General features: G+C 41.9%; 3 protein-coding genes across 5 annotated transcripts; 2 read left to right on the forward strand and 1 right to left on the reverse strand.

Moving 5' to 3' along the window:
- The first annotated feature begins 206 nt into the window (after positions 1-206).
- Positions 207-2,820, forward strand: dnajb9a (DnaJ heat shock protein family (Hsp40) member B9a). The gene is made up of 3 exons (XM_071897568.2): positions 207-350; positions 902-1,132; positions 1,414-2,820. Exons 2-3 carry the CDS (start codon positions 916-918, stop codon positions 1,845-1,847), a joined length of 651 nt encoding a protein of 216 aa, XP_071753669.1. The 5' UTR covers positions 207-350; positions 902-915; the 3' UTR covers positions 1,848-2,820.
- Positions 2,821-3,234: 414 nt separating this feature from the next.
- On the forward strand, positions 3,235-15,127 carry dnm1l (dynamin 1-like). Of its 2 annotated transcripts, XM_071897555.2 has the most exons (19): positions 3,235-3,408; positions 4,653-4,797; positions 5,549-5,584; positions 6,325-6,371; positions 7,124-7,195; positions 7,375-7,461; positions 7,577-7,739; positions 8,026-8,146; positions 8,315-8,446; positions 8,592-8,798; positions 8,936-9,056; positions 9,167-9,322; positions 9,443-9,532; positions 9,646-9,738; positions 10,287-10,340; positions 11,862-12,038; positions 13,315-13,424; positions 13,555-13,714; positions 14,166-15,127. In XM_071897555.2, exons 1-19 carry the CDS (start codon positions 3,307-3,309, stop codon positions 14,220-14,222), a joined length of 2,130 nt encoding a protein of 709 aa, XP_071753656.2. In that variant the 5' UTR covers positions 3,235-3,306; the 3' UTR covers positions 14,223-15,127. The 2 variants fall into 2 exon arrangements, with proteins under 2 accessions (XP_071753656.2, XP_071753658.2); XM_071897557.2 differs by lacking the exon at positions 5,549-5,584.
- On the reverse strand, positions 15,116-19,828 carry tnnt2d (troponin T2d, cardiac). 2 transcript variants are annotated; one of them, XM_071897566.2, is made up of 12 exons: positions 19,751-19,828; positions 18,952-19,010; position 18,816; positions 18,538-18,559; positions 18,397-18,454; positions 18,137-18,253; positions 17,943-18,020; positions 17,721-17,834; positions 17,417-17,529; positions 17,140-17,230; positions 16,530-16,567; positions 15,116-15,290 (listed from the first exon to the last, which is right to left on the reverse strand). In XM_071897566.2, the coding sequence occupies exons 2-12, from the start codon at positions 18,991-18,993 to the stop codon at positions 15,245-15,247; spliced, it is 720 nt and encodes a 239-aa protein (XP_071753667.1). In that variant the 5' UTR covers positions 18,994-19,010; positions 19,751-19,828; the 3' UTR covers positions 15,116-15,244. The 2 variants fall into 2 exon arrangements, with proteins under 2 accessions (XP_071753667.1, XP_078139313.1); XM_078283187.1 differs by lacking the exons at positions 18,538-18,559; position 18,816; positions 18,952-19,010; positions 19,751-19,828 and having other exon boundaries at positions 18,397-18,450.
- Between the last annotated feature and the right edge of the window lie 344 nt (positions 19,829-20,172).

Here is a 20,172-nt window from a genome sequence, read left to right on the forward strand (position 1 = left end):
CCTTCCTACTTTGTGATAATATTTCCAATCTACATTGAACGATGTGGTCCAAAAGTAAAGTTTAAGTAATTACACAAAACACAGCAGGAATATTCATCATACTAAACGAAAAAGAAAAAAAACAAAAACACAACTGAAGACATATTTTGTGTTGACCAGTAGAGTGCAGCAGTATGCTTTGGTTGCCCAGGTCCAGAAGGAAGGAAAACGAAGAAGAAATAGCAATGATGCTACTCCTAACTGCTTCTTTATAATGCTTACAACCTAAGCTAACGCTGTCTTGTTTAACGTTGGTTTAGTAATAAGCAAACCTGCGATAAAATAGCCAACACGCCTGTCCCCCGAGAAAGGTAAGGTGATCTGGGTGTAAGAGAAAGGAGGAGGCAGTAGGCATTAGCTGGTGTTAGCTAGGAGTGTTGGTTGTCGACGATGATGACATCGCTAGCAACGAAAGAGTCAAATGGGCCGGTTAGCCTCATGTAACGGTTATCTGTACAAACGTTGGCCGAGAGGTAAAGATTTCTATTGAAGTGACCTTTGACTAGATAATTAAGAGTAGAGGTAAAATTTACTAATACTGTTCAGTGATTTAAAAACTGCTCCTTGTCAACTTTGGTCAAAGCTAACATTGCTGAAGAACATAACAAATACCATCAAGTTAACCACAATCAGCAATTGAATTGTTCTTCCAATTATATCAAGGTTAGTTGATAAAAACTATAATAACGTCAGCTGAGATCATTCTGCCAGCTTGTATTAACTAACTATACCTAGCTACCTAACTTAACATTACAAAGCTCTTGCATGCAGAGCCATGTAGCTAACTAACTTTTCGTGGTACAATTGGTTTGCAGTGTTTACATGGCATGTGACGCTAACCCTATTTCTCTTTTTAATGCAGGGGACACCAAAGCCATGGCAGCTGCGCAATCAGCTATAACGTTTGCAGTGTGCATCTTGATGATTACAGAACTGATACTTGCCAAGAAGGACTACTATGATATACTGGGAGTGTCCAAAGATGCTACTGAGCGTCAGATAAAAAAGGCTTTCCACAAGCTCGCAATGAAATATCACCCTGATAAGAACAAGAGCCCAGACGCTGAAATGAAATTCAGGGAAATTGCTGAAGGTAGGGTTGATTCTTTTCCTATGGGATTTGTTTGGGTACGTACATTTCTGTTTTTCACACACTAGAATACAACTCTTCTACTTTTAGTGAAAGAGTTGTAGTAGAAGTTTTGACCACATGAAGCAAAGTGTCCTGTTACAGTATAATTTATTCTTTATGTGCAGCTACTCAACATGACATAACACTATGTAACTGTGGCCACAACTTCTCTGAATGTTGATGAGGCATTAATCTTGTCCAGACAGGCTCATCTGAAACTTGTCCTTCTTTTTCATCTGCAGCTTATGAAACCTTATCAGATGAGAAGAGAAGAAGAGAGTATGATCAGTTTGGTCACACAGCATACTTCAACGGAGAGACACAAGGCAGACACAGGCAGAATGTCCACCAACCTTTCAACTTCAACTTTGACGAAATATTCAAGGACTTTGACATCTACAGCCAGAACAGGCACGCCCGTCACAGGAGGCACTTCGAGGAGCACTCCAGGTCCCACCAGGAGGCCCACAGCAGACATAAGAGACATTTTCAAGGGGATTTTGGAGCAGGTGTCTTTGATGACATGTTTGACGACATGGAGAGGATGTTCACTTTTGACAGACACAATAAGCAGACTGAAAACAGGTTTCAGGGTGCATCAAAACAGCACTGCAGAACAGTGACGCAACGCAGAGGAAATATGGTGACCACATACACAGACTGCACCGGGTCCTGAGATGGTCTATGAAATGACTTCAGACTCGAAATTGCCTTAGGTGGATGCAATACTATTGCATTGATCAGATGGAAAATGCTAAGTTCAAATGTTGTGGATTTTGAACGTTCAAACTGAGAGCTGAATGACTTTCAAACTCAGAATAACAAGCAGTGAATACTCAGTTTACGTAGCTTAGGTCTAACTTCAAATAAGCTATGCTTTGTGGTCTGGTATTGTGTTGTCGCTGTTCAAGCTATTCCCTGTGAGCGCTCATGGGCTCTTTTAAATGATTGTTTTAGCTTTTCTCTAATTGTTGAAGAAAGCTGATTGGGAATATTTTGTCAGTATTTTTGCAAGCACTTTCTTTTGATACTGGCATTTGAAAACATTGTTAATTTTACTGTTTTGAAAAAAATAGGCTAGCCTAATTTTGCCAAAAACATCCATGTTTGAGTTCATCAACTCTACCACTCTCTCTTTCTTTGTACAGTTTGTCGTTGCTATTGCATACGTTTTGCCATTGTGAGGCTCGAAACAGAACGAAAGGCAGAAAACAATAGCAACCAGTCCAGTTTTGCTTATGGTTGTGAAATGCGGAACAATGTCAACACAAATCTGTGACTCTGCACACGTTGACCGGTTTCACTGGTGTGTTTGAATTCTCACCACTTCTTGTTGAAATATTGATGTATGTCAGACAGAATACAAAGAATGTTAAGTGTGTAACCTAACTTGCAGTGGACCACTTGAGCTACAATCTGACTGCAGTACACACAAGACGGGGCACAACCTAGTAGCATTTTTCCTACCATATCATCTGTTACCTCATTCCTGTAAACTAGTTACAGTGACATGTTCTGTAGAATTGTGATGTGCAATATTTAAAGCCCTGTCTTTGTTTCCTATGTTGATAGTCAATTATTGTTGTGAAAACATCCCATAGCACTTTCACTTTTGTGTAATATTCTGGATGTGTTATATTCTGAAAGAATGTGTTTTTGTGAAATAAAAAGTAGAGACCAAATGGACCTTCCTCCTATTTTAGGACAACGGGAACACGAGGCACATTTACACATCCAGACTTGTATGAATGAAGTTTTGATTTTGATTCGAAGCCCAGCCTATAAAATACTTTACCTTAAACACAGACATCACACAAGGCTCGCGCCTATTTTGGTACCCACACCTTAGTTACAGTTGTCATGGAAAATAATATTCCTTACATTGGTGCAACATGAATCACGGTGTCTACTCTAGGAAATGTAGTTTTGCAAATGACAAAGCCCTGTCGCGAGATCGTTGAGCTGGTCTTTGTAAAACTCAAACTCCCATGATGCAACATTGAATTATTGTGTGCGCAGTTGTTCGCAGCACCAGCGAGACGCTAGTAGTACTAGCTGAGGGACATTGAATGACTTTGTACCCGTGTGTTGCAGGGTAGTTGTCCGTTTGACAGGTAGCGATTAGGATCATAACTATGGAGGCCCTCATACCTGTCATAAACAAACTGCAAGATGTATTTAATACGGTAGGCGCAGACATAATCCAGCTGCCGCAGATAGCTGTTGTTGGAACTCAGGTAAGAAACGCCAGTCTGCTAGTGATAAGGCTAGCAAGCTAACTAGTTAGTTAGCTGTTGTGGCTAGTTCTATTGCGTTGACGTCAATTATCTTTCACTTCCATATACAAGTGTAACAGATGTAGCTGTTAAAGTTAGTTTAGTTGCCGCTTTTTACAAGCACTTAACCAACTTAGCAATTTAAAGCTAAGTTACATCTACAGTAGTTTCACTTACAAACCCAGTCCATTGTAACAATATTGTGCCTGACAGCTAAGGAACAAGCAAATATCCACAGCGCGTTACAGTGACTTTATTTCCTCAAAATAAAATCCACTTCGACTTTGCTTTAACTTGGTCAGATTGCTGAACTTGTGTGTGAAACAACACATCTTACCCACCATTCTCCACACAGAACCTAGCCACCGTCTTTCTAGAAAACATGATGTGTATGAGCACTGTTATTTAGGACAGCAGTGTGCTAAATAAAGTTTAGCACACTGCTGATGTAGCTATAGGCATACAGTAGCTAAATCAGCAGTGTCCTAAAATGTATGTTCCATTCACACAAACCAGGCAGGACAAAAACCTTTATAGTCACGCTGTTCATCCAGCTACCTTGTGTACACTGTATAGCCTAATTGGTTTAGTGTGATATCTTTTGCCTGACACGTTTACTTTCACTGGTCAGCTAATAGGATGTCGCAGTCTCAGACCTTTTGGCAGACGTCTGCGGGTGTTACAGTGACATGAGGCCAGCCACAGGACGCTTTCAACGCCTGGTCTCTTGTGTGTCCTTGTCAGTGCTCCTTTAGATTCAGATACACAAGGACCTTCAGTTAAGGACAGCTGTAACATAGTCTAGATCCCAAGTCTTATTGATTACTTGGTTGTCCCTGTCAGGTCTATAATTAGGCCTGCTTAAATCAGTCACAAACACCATTAGGTGACTACTGCAGAGGAAGCAACAGATTACATTTTGAACCCTCATCTCCTATGGAGGAAATAGCTTAATTACCAGTCTATTAAAGGGGAATCTAATCTCTAAATATGTGAGATATTTGGGCTCACCAGGTCTCAGGAAGGGCTACTGTACTACACACAGCTTTGAAGTAACACCCAGCAGAGTGTCACATGCAGTCAAGCTCTATGTTGTGTAGGCTGACGATGGGAGGACCGACTTCTGTGGTGAATGAGTCATACAGACTGTAGTTCTCACATTTGGTTTTGTTTTGTAAGTATTGTTGTTGTTGTTGTGTTTACAGAGTAGCGGGAAGAGTTCTGTGCTAGAGAGCCTGGTTGGCCGGGACCTCCTGCCACGTGGCACGGGCATCGTCACACGCCGGCCCCTCATCCTGCAGCTGGTGCACATCGACCCAGAGGACCGCAGGAAAACAAGCGAAGAGAATGGTAACTTCAAACCTTCACCCCTCCCTGCAGCTTCTGCCTATTGCTGACTGCTCTGGTGTTGTTTTGGTTATAATAGGGGGTTGTTATATGTAAGGCTAATTCTCTCTCACCTCTCCAGACCATTACATTCATTCTGCATTAGAGAGTGTTTGCTTGACGGTGACTCTCCCTTTTTGTGTTTGTGTATGAAAAGACAAGCTGAATTGTTTGTGAAACAGTATTTTTTTGGGTGGGGATAGCCAGGTTTTGGGTGAAACCATATCAGGAAATTTTGGATCAAGCAAACTGAATATAGTGTATTCAATGAATCCAGTGAAGCGAATGCACAAGGATGTCACAGTCTGTGTGATTCAGATGGGCGGCTGTGACAAGTCATATTAATTAAGCTGATGCTGAGTTCTGCAGTATCCTCCACCTCCACTGGCCAAGTACACAGCAGTTCATAAGACTTACTGTAAACAGCCGCTTTGCTTAGTTCTGAGATTTCCCTGCTTTGCGCTGTAGCAAAACAATTTTTAATTCACAACAGTGTGGAATATCATTCCATTGTGAAAGGAATGGTATTTTAACTCAAAATGAGCTCTGATATCATCCACTTCTCAGTGAAAAGAAAATGGTACTGCACTCCTTTAAATCGTGTGCTCTGGGAATGGCCTCAGGGTGACTCTGCATTGCTGCAGAGTCTCATGCAGGAGCTGCAGTTAGCCAGGCTAACCCTTTTTTTTCTCCTGTCATCTCTCTTTAACCACAGAATCCAATTCCAGGAAAAATGGACGCCTTTACAGAGGTCTCCTTTTCCTTGTTCTTTGCCTTTTGTCTGTATTTCGCAACCTCCTCTCTTTTGCCCACTCTGCCCCATCCCGCCTTGTATTATTTGTGTAGCCTCACTTAAGCTGCCAAATCATGTGGCTTGGTATAATTCAGCTCACGCATCCCCATTAAGGCTGGTCTCTGTTTCAGTTGAAGTTAGACAAAGAATTTAACAGAACCCTGTGGAATAAATTATCTTCAGTTTGTAATGAGTTTTATATTTTAAAAGTCATGGTAAGTATGGTCCTTAAGGGCAAATAAGTATTCCACACTGATTCCAACTTGCTCAAACAAACACCATTTAGAGTATCCTTAAATACTTGCTGCCTCTGACATAACTAACAGACTCCACCCTTTTGATGTTGTTTCCTTAGTTTTGTAGCGGGGTTTATTATTTAGGCTGAAATAATTACTTTGTTTTGAAAGACTGATAGACCCTGTAGGTCTCTGCTTCCCATAATGTGCCGTGCTTGTTTTGCTTTAGGCTATACTTTGCTTCCATTACTGTTAAAAAACGAAGTTTCTCAGTATGTTTTTTGTTCAAATCTCTGGTCTTCTGCTGTGGATTTTTGGTCTGAAGAGCATTCCCATCCCAGCTGAGCTTCCCTTGAGACATTTAACATGGTGACAGTAATAATGACAACACTGATCTCAAGGCCACATCTGTCAAACAAGCAGGGACTGACACCATCTGTCCTCGACTTTCCATTTTTACAGGCATCGACGGAGAGGAATGGGGCAAATTTCTACACACCAAAAGCAAGGTATGCCACTGTATTCTCAGTCCCTGGTCTTCATGGCCTTGTTTGTTTGCCAGAAAACAATATTCTCAAAGGAGTTTCCCACCACTGCTGTAAATAGAAACATCTGAATATTTGATAAGGTGGGGCAGATAATGAAACAGCAGTGCTATGTGTTCTGTATTGATTCCTTGACATCTATGGATTAGATGATTTTGTGGTTTTGTGGAGTGTGTGCAACAGGAACGTCTACAATTTGTAATCACATCAGGAACACGCCCTTTCAGTTGCTAAAAATATTTACATGGCTGTAGCCTAGGGTTAATGTCCTCTTGGGGGGAATTGGTAAATTGCATAATATACACAGGGAAAGTGTGCAGTGTCTCTTGTGCTCCAAATGGATCCTCATGTCTGCACAAGGAAGCCCTTGTGATGTGCTACTAATGGCACTGATATAGCCTCATGACAGTGTATTATTATGTGAGCAGGACTTCTCAGAAAATGATCCTCTTGTCTGATCCTATTTTGGGTCACCCTATCATTTTCCAATGTCAATCTATGGGTTTTGCTTTGTTTGATTATCAATGATTTACTGCAGGTGAGCTTCAGAAAAAAGTAGCTCATTAACAGTAAATCACACTGAAATATATTTGGCCAACATGCTGTAGCCTTCATGCCTCATTGAATCATTTGTTCCACTCTATGTGGTTTCATACACAGTAGCTAAAGGCCAATTCTTTCATGTTTGTATGTGGTTGTTTTGATTGTCTTTTTAGATCTACACAGACTTTGAGGAGATCAGACAAGAAATTGAAGCTGAAACTGAAAGAGTTTCTGGCAATAACAAGGTATGCTAATTAGTCCCATAAAGAGGGAACATCAAATGTTGCCAAACAAGAAATTGTGAATATGGAAATGGGAGGAGCTTTGAATTTCAACATCAACTTGAGATTTTTAAATCAACCCCTTATGCAGTACTGGACTCTAATTTTATGAAAATAATTGACTTTTTCTGTCTTTCCTCTAGGGCATTAGTGATGAGCCCATTCACCTGAAAATCTTCTCACCGCACGTTGTGAACCTTACATTGGTGGATCTTCCTGGCATTACAAAGGTACAACAGGTTTTCCTTTTGTTTCTCCTTGCCAAAACCAGTGGGATATATGAGCTGAAAGCCACACTTCAGACTAATTTCATGGTTTGAAGTCAAAGTGTGTTTTTTCAAACAGGTCCCAGTGGGAGACCAACCCAAAGACATAGAGATCCAGATCAGAGAGTTGATCCTGAAGTACATCTCCAACCCCAACTCCATCATCCTGGCTGTGACTGCTGCCAACACAGACATGGCCACATCAGAGGCCCTCAAGGTGGCCCGCGAGGTTGACCCCGATGGTAAATGGCCTCCTTTTCTGCTCCTCTGTTTTCTGTTCTTTCTGTCTTTTCTTCTGTTTTCTTCTTTTTATGCCTCATCAACCTATCCCCCTACCTTTTGTCTTTTTTTTCCTCACTGTTTCTCTCTCCTCTATCCTCAGGTACTTCTCAGCAAGAGTGTTTGATCACTTTTAAATCCTTTAACCAGATACTCTTGGCCTTGCCTGCCAAAGCACTTGATTACTTGGAGCATGCAGGTACTGTGTTTTGTTGTCTTATAGCCATGTGTGTACGTCTGTGTGTTCAGGCAGGAGGACGCTAGCGGTGGTGACCAAACTGGATCTGATGGATGCTGGTACAGATGCCATGGATGTATTGATGGGCAGGGTCATCCCTGTCAAATTGGGCCTTATCGGCGTAGTCAACAGGTACTACTGCACTGTTTTGCCAATGTTCTCCTCCATAGCACCCTGAATTGAGAGTTGGTATCGGTGAAACTCAAATACAGTCACACAGAGATGAATGAAGGGGGACAAAAAACACTTGTAAGACCTGTACACCTCCATGACCCATTTTGTGTTGATGCATCTTCTTAGGAGCCAGCTGGATATCAACAATAAGAAGATGGTGGCAGATGCCATCCGTGACGAATACGCCTTCCTACAAAAGAAGTACCCCTCCCTCGCAAACAGAAACGGAACCAAATACCTGGCCAGAACATTGAACAGGTGTGGGGTTAAAATGTATTCAAATTTGAGCCAGTTTTCAATTCAACAAAATAACAGAGTCATTTATTAACCTTGTATATTTGAGGTTTGCTCACTTCCTGGTTGTGGGCCTCTGAATCAACTGTTGTCTTTTTCCTTGTGGTAGGTTACTCATGCACCACATCCGAGATTGTCTTCCTGAGCTGAAGACTAGGATCAATGTGTTGGCAGCCCAGTACCAGTCCCTGCTCAGCAGTTATGGTGAACCTGTAGAAGATAAGAGTGCCACGTTGCTGCAGCTCATCACCAAGTTTGCTGCAGAGTACTGCCACACTATAGAGGGCACGGCCAAGTACATTGAGACAGCTGAACTGTGAGTTACGCAACTCTCATAAATGCATGTACCTTCATACACCACTAAGGGGTGCTAGCGCCATTTGTTTCCACAATGGTCAAATTAAAAGCAAATTCTGCCTGAATGTGGAATGTAGTTTTCCACTCCTTTTTCAGATGTGGTGGAGCAAGAATCTGTTACATCTTCCATGAGACGTTTGGTCGCACACTGGAGTCGGTAGATCCTTTGGGTGGTCTGACAACTATCGATGTGCTCACAGCAATCAGAAATGCAACGGTGGGTTTCTGCTGTCTCTCCAAGTTATAATCGCTGTCTTAACATATAAGCTTTTTGGCTTTTGCAGTTAAGTCAGAGAGACTGTTGGGTAATGTAGTTTGTGTGTGCAGGGCCCGAGGCCCGCTTTGTTTGTGCCTGAGGTTTCGTTTGAGTTGCTGGTGAAGAGGCAGGTGAAGCGTCTGGAGGAGCCCAGTCTGCGCTGTGTGGAGCTGGTTCACGAGGAGATGCAGAGGATTATCCAGCACTGCAGCAACTACAGCACACAGGTAGATACACCTTGCTGCAGTATCAGCTATTTTCACACACTCTGCACACTACACTGCACTAAGCACAGCATTGTTCTATCAGCCCACTAAATGTATCATGTTTATTGCCCATCTCTGCAGGAGTTGCTGAGGTTTCCAAAGCTCCATGATGCCATAGTAGAAGTGGTCACCTCCCTCCTCAGAAAAAGACTACCAGTCACCAATGAAATGGTCAGTCGCTGTTCGCTATTAAATCTCTGTTCACCCTCAAGACCCCTGGGTATTTATGATGGACTGTTGTGGGCATGCTGGTCTGAAATTGATTCTATCTTTTTTTTTTTCAGGTTCACAACCTGGTTGCCATTGAGCTAGCCTACATCAACACCAAGCACCCCGACTTTGCTGATGCCTGTGGTCTCATGAACAATAACATAGAAGTAAGATATGAGCCTCTGCTCTTACTACATACAGTATGTTTTGAATGGAAGCTGATTAGTGTATTTATCATTAGGATTTAATCACTTTTTTGTGATCCCTGTATGTAGGGATCATAATCAGATTATGGTAACTGTGCACATTTGTCCTTTCTCAGCAATGATCATTGCAGTAACATTTACTGACATTCATTGGGAGCAGCGTAGTACAACCACAGTCTTCTGCTCTGTTGTTGGTTCCTGAGCAGCTCCACTGAAGTAGTTTCGGCTTTAATGCTCCATGGGAGATGCAAAGTGGCCAACACTGGAAAACTGTGGTTGTACTGGACAGCTCCCAGGTATGAAGGTGTGTAACAGTATGAATATGAGGGAGGGCAGTGCTGAATGAAAATAGTCAAACAAAACGCTTCCTTTGACAAAGAAAGTTTACAAAAGTGCCTTGCTCAAGGACATATGAATAGTAGTTGTTGAGACAAAGGGGAAACTATTTGTTCATTTCTCTTGCCTGTATTTAACAATGTTGCATTGTTTAATCTGTTTCTTTCTTGCAGGAGCAGAGACGCAACAGAATGAGAGATTTGCCCTCTGCTGTCCCCAGAGATAAGGTATAGTCAGTCTTTATGAGCTTCACTATCCTTCTCTTCTCTGGTTTTCTGGTTTCCTTTTCTACCATTCCTACAAATATGGATTCCCTCCACCCAATCGGGTGGGTAGCTTTAACAAACTTCAAAATACTTCTATTTGTTTTCTCCACCCAATGTAAAGCAATGTCAAGCTCCCAATGTAAAGCTCATGCACACCTCTGCTCGTAGGTCCTATTAGTTTTCTGTCCACTCTACTCTTCCTCCTTTTGTCTTTCTCTAGTCCCTTAAGGGCCCAGGTGGGCAGTCTCTCTCCCCCACTGAGCCTCCTGCCCCCGAGGGCGAGACCGCCAAGGTGTGTGCCGCTCACTCACTGCCTGCTGGTGGCATGGTCTTGCCCACACCTAACACTCTACCCACCCTGCGCCGTTCCTGTCCTCCTTATTACCCAAGCTTAAACCATACACTCGAAGTCCCCTTTGAAAAGACTGTATTCCTTTAAACTCAAAATGAAATGGTTGGAAGCCACTTCAATGCAGAGGGTGGAAGTTTATTAATTGCTTTGTAGGCACAAAACAATAAGGTTCTTAAAGAGCAAAATCCTGCCTGAGGAAGTGTGCTAAGCTTGAAACGCATTGCTTATCCTGCATGTAGTATAGAAGCCAGTCACTGCGTTGTATTTTGCTCTTTAAGTGGCTTATTGTTTTGCGCCTACAAAGCAATTAAACTTTCACCCTCTGCATTGAAGTTGCTTTCAACCTTTTCATTTAGTTTGCTGCGGGCGTTTTGGAAGCCAATATTTTTTTCTCCACTTTCTCTAGTGGATTCCTCTATGCATTATACATAATACATCAGACTGTTTTTTTAAGTGATGGATTGTTTATGTATAATGCAGAGTGCTGGCATCTTGTGATTGTATGTTGTCTCCTTTGATTGTCATGGTTTAGGGAGTGATACCTGATGCCAACACTAATTGAATGTAGCCTATTTAATGCACCACTTTCATTGAATGGCGAACCTGACAAAGCCTGTTGGCGCGCAGTTCGCTACATGTTTTTTGCACTTGTATTGTAAGAAATATGGACTATTGAAGAAATACTGGACTGAGGCCTCTTGCTGTGTGATTAACTTTAACTTCAAATTTATGCGGTTTCTGTGCACAGGGCAAAACCTATTTTATTAGCCTTGGTGATGTAACTTGTCCACACTGCCTGTCGATATGTCCCGCCAACCCCCCTGCTCACTCAGTTTTAAATCAGGAGAAAAAACAACAATCCAGAATAACTTCTTTGCAGTGACGTCAAACATGGCTATTTGAATGCATTTTGAAAATTGTGTGAATTATCTTATCACAGTACACTGTTTTTGTGCTATTTCATTAACCTTGGTGATTTAACCTCTTCTCCTGACTGCCTGTTCAGCCCTTGTAAGTGCATAACCTGAGCAGGACACCTGACAGACCTTCTCCCCCCTCTCTCCCTCCCTCCTCCCCCCCTCTCTCCCTCCCTCCTCCCCCCCTCTCTCCCTCCCTCCTCCCCCCTCCAGGCAGCAGCCGGCGGCTCCCAGGGTGCCTCTATCAGTGAGCAGGTAGACAGCGGGACAGGGAACTGGAGGGGCATGCTGAAGAGGGGAGAGGACGGTGTGCCTGCAGACAGGGCCGTGCTCCAGCCCCCCATCCCTGCAAGCCCACAGAAGGGCCACGCTGTCAACCTGCTAGATGTGGTGGGTACTGTGCATTTGTGTACGTTGATGGGCTTCAGAGACAGTCCCAGGGCCTCGGAATATGGCACCGTACATAATATTTACACGAACAGTTTGAAGCACACAGCTGCATCATGCCCAGCAGATAAACATGATCAAGTCAAACTTTATATGTATAGCACATTTCATACACAATCCAAAAAAGTAGAGCAAACCCGCTTTAAAAATGCATATCACATGGAGAAAACACATACACACCTGATGTCCTCTATAGTCACCATTTGTGGGTTTATACATCATTCTTTTGACATCTGAATTGGGCTTCTGTGTGAATGCTCCCCTTGGATTATGGGGAGGATTGCAACACCAAATCCTGTGTATTGTTAAAAAATATCACATAAAACACAAACATGCGCGCACACACACACATAGGGATAAGACCTCGTCAAAGGCTTTAGAGAAAGGTTTTTAGCATGTTTTTAAAAGATTAGAGTTGGAGTTAACCTCAGATCCTCTGGTAGGCTATTCCAACAACTGAAAGCGTAATGGCTAAAAACAGCTTTGCCAGAATTGGATTTCATCCTTGAAAAAAGAATTAAGGTTAGAGGCCATGGTCTGCAGACCTCAGAGACCTGGCTGGCTCATATACTGTATAACAGTCAAGTCAGAAATGTATTGTGTATCTGGACCATTTAGAGCTTTGTAGACAAGCTTTGACAAGTTTTTACACCTTAAAGTAAACTCTAATGCTTACTAAAAGAACAGAGATCTAAGAACAGGTGAAATGTGTGTAGTTTTTCTTGTCCTTACTGCAGTATTCTGAATAAGCTGCAGCCAACCCACATTTTTTATTTTTTATTTTTTTCAGAAGACTGTGGAGAGCATTGCAGTAGTGTAATCTACTTGCAATTAAGGCATGCACAAGAGTCTGACTGTGACAGAAAACCTCTGACTTAAGAAATATTGTTGATGGATACCTCTTTTAGTGATGCTGTTAATGTGACTTTGGAAGTTCACATCAGCATCCATAGTCAGACCAGTGTTTCTGATCTGCTCACACACAGACATGGAGTCTGTGTAAGCAGAGATTTACTGTGTCAGTGCCTCAATAATATGTACCTCATTCTTATCTTTGTTAAGCTGAAGAGCGTTTCAGTCAATCGGCTGAATTTCAGTTGTTCTTATTCATTTCAAATGTGTGACTATTTTTTACTGCTTTTTTGTGCTCCTGGTCACATCCCTGTCAGATCTTTGAGTCGCTCAGTAACAAGCAGATTTGTTGCCCTTTTATTGCCAGCCTGTCCCAGTATCCAGGAAGCTGTCTGCTCGGGAGCAGAGGGACTGCGAGGTCATCGAGAGACTCATCAAGTCCTACTTCCTCATCGTGCGGAAAAACATCCAGGACAGGTACACATCTACTCCGACTTGCCATTTTATGCGTCCACCATTCTAAAAAGATATTGAGTTGACCCTTTCTTTTTTTACCCTCTTCTCCTCTCTACTCTCCTCCCACCTTGTCTGTTCTTCTTCGGTCCAGTGTACCTAAGGCAGTGATGCACTTCCTGGTGAACCATGTGAAGGACTGCCTGCAGAGTGAGCTGGTGGGGCAGCTGTACAAGACGGGCCTGCTGGACGACCTGCTCACAGAGTCCGAGGACATGGCCCAGAGACGCCACGAGGCCGCAGACATGCTCAAGGTAACAGATTTCATCACCAAGTTCAGCTAAAGATGGCAAGAACATGATCCAGTGTCAAAGATACACGGAATATACAGAATAGTAGGGACTCTTTTTATGAATTGTACTGATGAGGTGAATCCAGGTAAAAGCCATTATCCCTTATTGATTTCCCTTATTAAATCTATACCAATCACAAAGGATGAGATGTAGATTAAGAGAAGCAGACTTCAGATTGCAGATTTTAAAGAGAATTGCGATGTGGATTGTGCAACTCGATATCAGAAAGATGTCCCTAATATTTTGTACATTCAGTGTATAACTCTAATAGTTGACGTAGAAACTCTGTACCCAAATTGGTACCCAAAAAGCATGAGTTTGGGACATGAAATGAATACAGGGTTTTGTTTAGGTGACTGTAGAACTTGCCAGTGTTTGTGTATTTACACACCGTTTCCATTCCTGTCCCCAGGCCTTGCAGAAAGCCAGCCAGGTGATAGCAGAGATCAGAGAAACCCACCTATGGTGAGGCGGTCTCTCTACCAGCAGGCTGTCTTCCTCCCTCATGGACCTCCATACCATCCCAAAAACCCCAATTCCCTGCTCCGTCTCCCAGACCCCCAGCCCCAGAATGAAGAGACGGACAACTTGAAAATGCACTGGTGTCAATATGTGTGTATCGAAATATAGTTTTATGTACAGTACGGACTTGTATTACATGAAGGGCAGTACATATCAGTCTCTTCCACCATCAGCACCTCACATGCTCCTGTCCTACATGATTATATCTTTCATATGTAATTAAGTACAGTAAATACGTAAGTAATGTTATGCTTCACTACTGTGTGGAGCCTTGCTGAGGAATGTTTGTTCCTGATGTAGATTTAAATTAAAGCTAGAAATGACAAACCCACCAGATCAACACTCCTTGGATGCTGCAGCACATACATGCTGTCTTTATCATGCTGCTTTTCCTGTCAGCTGTAGATTCTTTTATTACATGTTAGCAAAATGATGTGTCTACTGCTAATTTTCTCAAAGAAACGCATTTCTTTTAGATATTTGTATTGGTTTTCCAATATGAGTACTGGTGAAAATACCATTTTTACACACTCTTCTGTTTCCTGTGAATGACTGAAACATTTTTTTTTCTTGACATGTAACAAAGGTTAATTACCCAGACCCATTTTTTTCCTTCTGTTTACATGTCCTCCTTGTTCAACAAGCGCCCTCATCAAATGATTTTTAGAGGTCTCAGTACCTTCATTCAACAAGCTGTTACTGAATAATTTTGGCTGCTGTTCAGCCTGGGTTTTTGTATTAATATATCTTTTAACTAAATTACACACAAGACAAAATTACATCTAAAATAGACAATCAGCATAGTTTACAGAAAGGCAACAGAGTGAATGTAATGACTCATTTATTGACTTGATACACTGATGATTGACATGTAGCTCAACATAATAGAACAATGAACAAACACACACAACAGACACATGGGCCAATCTCTGGTGTCATGGTCTGCCCTCTCCCTGTCTGGTAGCTCCTTTACCTCAGCCGGCCGCCCATCTTGCCCTTGCCACGGCCTTTGGCGCTGAAAGGGTGCAGGAAATGGTTAATGTAGCAACAGGCTGCAGCCAAGCTCAGCAGTCAGCGACTTTAGCACAAGTGGAGGTCATTCAATTGCAGCACTTAGTACACACACGGTTCAGTTGTGAATGTGTGTAATGGTTTCTTATGTCGATCTGTCAGTGCAAATCGGTGAACAGGGTTTCATTTTTTTTGGCATGTACAGTATTGATTGTAAAATGTTAAAATCCACCCCAAACCACAACTCGTATATTATTCCCAAAAGATGAAAATGCAAGCAGCAATACCCAAATATATGATGTCCTCAAGAGCCAAATTATTCAGCTTCACCATTACAAAATAATGGGAGACTGACTTTGTCACTATGATGGTACCCATAATGAGTTTCTGGAGATTCAGGCATTTTTCCTGGCTCTGCCACTCTTCTCAAATAAAGTTAATTCTGGTATTAATGCTCAAACAAAATTGTGTAAATACACAAAGTTAAGCTGTAATTCATCATCAGTGGAGCAGCTCCAGGATTCATTTCCCAATGACATTACAGATAGGAGGCCACTTTATTTCATTTATAGATTTTAAAGAGTTCACAATCATAATAATTATGTAACTTCTGTGGAACAGGTTTTTGCTGCAATTTCAGACCATACCACCATTTGTATTGTGACCACTTACATTTCTGTCTGAATGCAATAAGTTACCATGCAGAGTTGGCTAGATGCAGCATACACTGCTCACATACAGTACACAGACATACAAACACATGTAACAGAGTAACAAGATTCATAAAGATGTGATGCCAATGATGGAGATGGTTGGAGAATGATTAGCCTCAAGGTTGGGGCTATTCTATAGTTTGACAGAGGATCTGTGTTTTAGCATTCAAAGAATGTATTCAAATAAAAGATTGGACCCTCTGATCTCAGATTCATTCATGAATGTGACCATGGGGAGATGTGAAGAGGTAATGGAGTAAGAAAATGAAGATGATGATGATGGAAAGAAGTAACTGTTAGCTTTTTTCAGTGAAGATGAAAAACTACTGTTAATTCTCTGTTTTGTCAAAGTCCAAAACTTGCATGGCAAAAAAAAAAACATGAACCTGAAAAGGGATTGGACACTTGGCACAGATTTAGACAAGATGTTGCACAATCTTAACAAAATGATCAAAGCAGATAAAGAGTCCAGCATCCAGTCTCTCTGGGAAAACAGGGTAGATAGACCCAGGCGGCCTTGCTGTACTTACCTCTGGTGGTCCTGGACCCGAGCAAGGAGCTGGTTAATCTGTAAGGACACACATAAGCCCGGCTAAGCATTTTAAAGAAACACCTTTAGTCACAGAGAAGACACCTGAGAAGTCCAGCAGAGGAGGAAACCAACAGGAGCCCAGGAACTGGAAGACCCTCTATTGAACCAGCATGTCACCTGCAGGCTGTGGCTCACCTTTGACCTTAGAAGACCAACTTGAGCCTTGACCTCACACAGTGGCAACTGACATCAGGCAGGACTAAACCTGAGACAAGACTACACCACAGACGAGACTAGACATTTGAGGAGACGTCCTCCTGACAACAAAGACTTACTGCTTCCATTGATCACTGACTCTAAACTGGAGAACAGAAATATGAAAGCCAGCTCATGTTTAGGTAATTTCTGAACTAACCTCTGTGATTTCCATTAAGTGACTTGAAGAACATTAAAAGCTAGTGTTTGTGAAAAGTAAATAATTTCAAAGATCTCGGTGCTCTGGTTGTCTGATTTCCATCATGATTCAGGAAGATCTTCCTCTTCTTGTTTTGTTCTGGAAGACATGATCATCGTATATAATCTGTGAAAGCGATTATTGGATGACTCACATCATACTTCTGTCTTTTGAGTTTCTCGGTGAGGTCAAACTTCTCCGCCTCCAGCTCCATCATCCACTGCCACAGCTCACTGGCCTTCTCCCTGAACAGAAACAACCAATCAAATGTCATGTTAAGAGCGTTTGTTTCACATCCAGTGATGCAACAAAATGTAATATCACAATCCTATCCATTTGGGTGTATGTAACCAAAAACTCATTGCAACACAGTATGCAATGTTTCATGAGGCATGGCGCAGGTGTCAGTGAATCTAACAGCGCAGTCATACTTGAGTTTATCCTCATTTAGATGATCAACATTGAGGGGTTTCCTGCGATCAGCCAGGATCTTCTTCTTCTTCTCCCTCTCAGTTTGTTTCTTGGCTCCCTTTCTGTTCTCATTCTGTGGTAATCAAACGAAGAAGACACGAAAGTCAATGTGAGCGAAAGTATAAACTGGATATTTGTGCTTTTTGAATACATCCGCTACTTTTACCAATATGAACGAATTAATGAATTAATGGCTTAATCTCTTAGAACTGTAAACTGTGGAATTTCACTTTCACAGTTTTAGGCCATAATAAGTTGAATGACCTTCTGCTGAATGCCGCCATACTGGTGGGTCATGTTTGTGAGGGCCTTCTTCTTCTTGGCATCGTCATCATGCTTCCTACGCTGCTCCTCCAGCTCCTTCCTCTCCTTCTCCTCCTGTACACCGACAGATGTAAATGATTTAAGAGAGGAACTACAGTGCATGCTTCATGCTGTCTTGTTGTAGTTTGTATGTGCTGTAGGATGATACAGGTGACAACTTACTGCAAGTCTGGCCTGCCTCTCCTTCTCTCTCTCTGACCGGATCCTCTGCTGGTCTGCTCTCTCAGCACGACGCTTCTCCTGCAAGCATGCATGCATAGACACACACACACACACACGCACACACGTACACACGCATTGTCATGGTGCTTTTGACCAAACAGAAGCATAGGAATCTGTATATGATTGACACTCACAATTCTGTTGACGAGGGCGATAAGCTCCTCCTCCTCTTTCTTCCTCTGGATGAAGTGAGCCTCGATCAGAGACTGCAGCTCAGACAGATCCTTCTCCTGACGCTTCCTGTGGATGTCCTGCCACCAGAAAAACAAATCAGGGTCACTGGGTCATGTAGTTTTGTGTGTGTGTGTGTGTGTGTGTGTGTGTGTGTGTGTGTGTGTGTGTGGGTGGGTGGGTAGTTGGAGGGGGCCATTTAATAAGGTTAAGGTGAACTCACATCAAAATCCACTTTATCGCCGTCAGGGATCTTTGGGGCCGTAATATTTGTCATAAACCTGTGGGTGTGAATAATGAATTATTGTATGATCCACCCTGGGTGGTGTTCTAATAGCTTATATAAAAACATTGAGAAACTTACTTAGGCTTGGGCTTTGACTCGTCTGGGAAGAGGAACAGAAAACAAAATCCATTAGAAATAAATTGATGAGAAAGTGTGTGGAAGTAATCTAACATTTAAGAAAGAAACAAGTTGTTATATTATGAAAAGAGCAAGGTAAAAAGAAAAAAGCTGAAACATGAAAGGATATTTTTCTTACCTGTCACCTCCTCTTGCACTGATGATCAATAAGATAAATAAATTATTAGCAAAGTGCTTGAAAACAAAATACAATATATGGAAATCTGGACACATACAACCCTCTTACCTTCTTCCTCCCTTCACCAGAACAGCAGCATTAAAAAAGAGATAAAATAGAATTTTAGTGTTCTGCATTAACTGAGGAATCAAAAATTGTATCATAATTTTAAAATATAAAAGTGTAAGAATGGTCACATACTGAACTTCCTCCTCCATGACTTCTTCTGTGTCAGACATTTTGTTTTGAATGTGCCCTGGAAAATGGATCCCTATTAGCCTATTTTTAGAAGTTAGGTAAAAATATATCTTATCATTAAAAAGTATACCATAGCATGGGATAGCAAGCATTTGCACAGTCTGCAACAACTGTCAGTATTTGCACAAACATCTCAGGTCATTAGTAGTTTTTGTTTTATAAAATATTTCATTTCTATTGTCTCAGAGCAGTGCACCTTTTAGTCATTGTAAATGCAAATCTATTCATGAATAATAGTGTCACTAATGAAGAGCAATTAATCACAATCTTTGTATTCAGTGGAAGAACAAACCATTTAGTGTTTCACAGGTGGAAGGGTTAGAATTAGACCAAAGCCTTGACACATGTCTGAGTCCATAGACTGAAGGCTCTACATAGACAGAGCTACTGTTTCAGACAGAACGGCCCACCTGTCCACCAGGCAGTGACTGACAGGCTGGTCAAAATACAATTCAATCATGTTTTGTGAGACAGAAACAGCGGGAAACTTTTTTACCAGTGAGAAAAGTTTCAAACCAGTGATGTGAAGAGATTTATGCTAACATGTTGAATTTGGCTTTAGAAATCTAAGCAGAAATCTAAGCAGCCAATGGACACAAAGCACCTTTTAATCTGTAATCTCAAATCCTGGATGATCATTAGTAAACCAAACAACAACAATTTTTAGGCAGCTAAATATGCATGACTTAGCGAGGCTTTATTTCAAAGTAGCAGTACTTTGCACAAGAGAGTCCTTACCTGTGACCCAGACAGAGGGAGAGAGACGGGGGACAGAGAGACAGACTTCAATTCCTTGAGGTTCACAATTCAAACAGGTTCAGCTTTGGGCATCAAGGATACATAGTCCAGCCCTTCTTACTCATGTGACTGCAGCACCCTATGGCTGCTCAGCATGGGAGAGAACTTGTCTATTGTTAGACGGCTGTACACAAGGGCTCCATCATACACACTTGCACACACATGCATACGCACACACACACACACACACACACACACACAAGCATTCTTTAGGTACATTCTTGCCCAGGTAAAACCTCATATATCCATTCAAACCTTTCACCAACCACTCAGGTTTCAACACATCATAATTTCATCAATGGTTAACTATAGGACAGCCTTTCTTGCCAACGTGTGGACATAAAGCTATTCAAAAATAACAC

This window comes from Centroberyx gerrardi, chromosome 4 (assembly GCF_048128805.1).
Source record: "Centroberyx gerrardi isolate f3 chromosome 4, fCenGer3.hap1.cur.20231027, whole genome shotgun sequence".
Taxonomy (NCBI): domain Eukaryota; kingdom Metazoa; phylum Chordata; class Actinopteri; order Beryciformes; family Berycidae; genus Centroberyx; species Centroberyx gerrardi.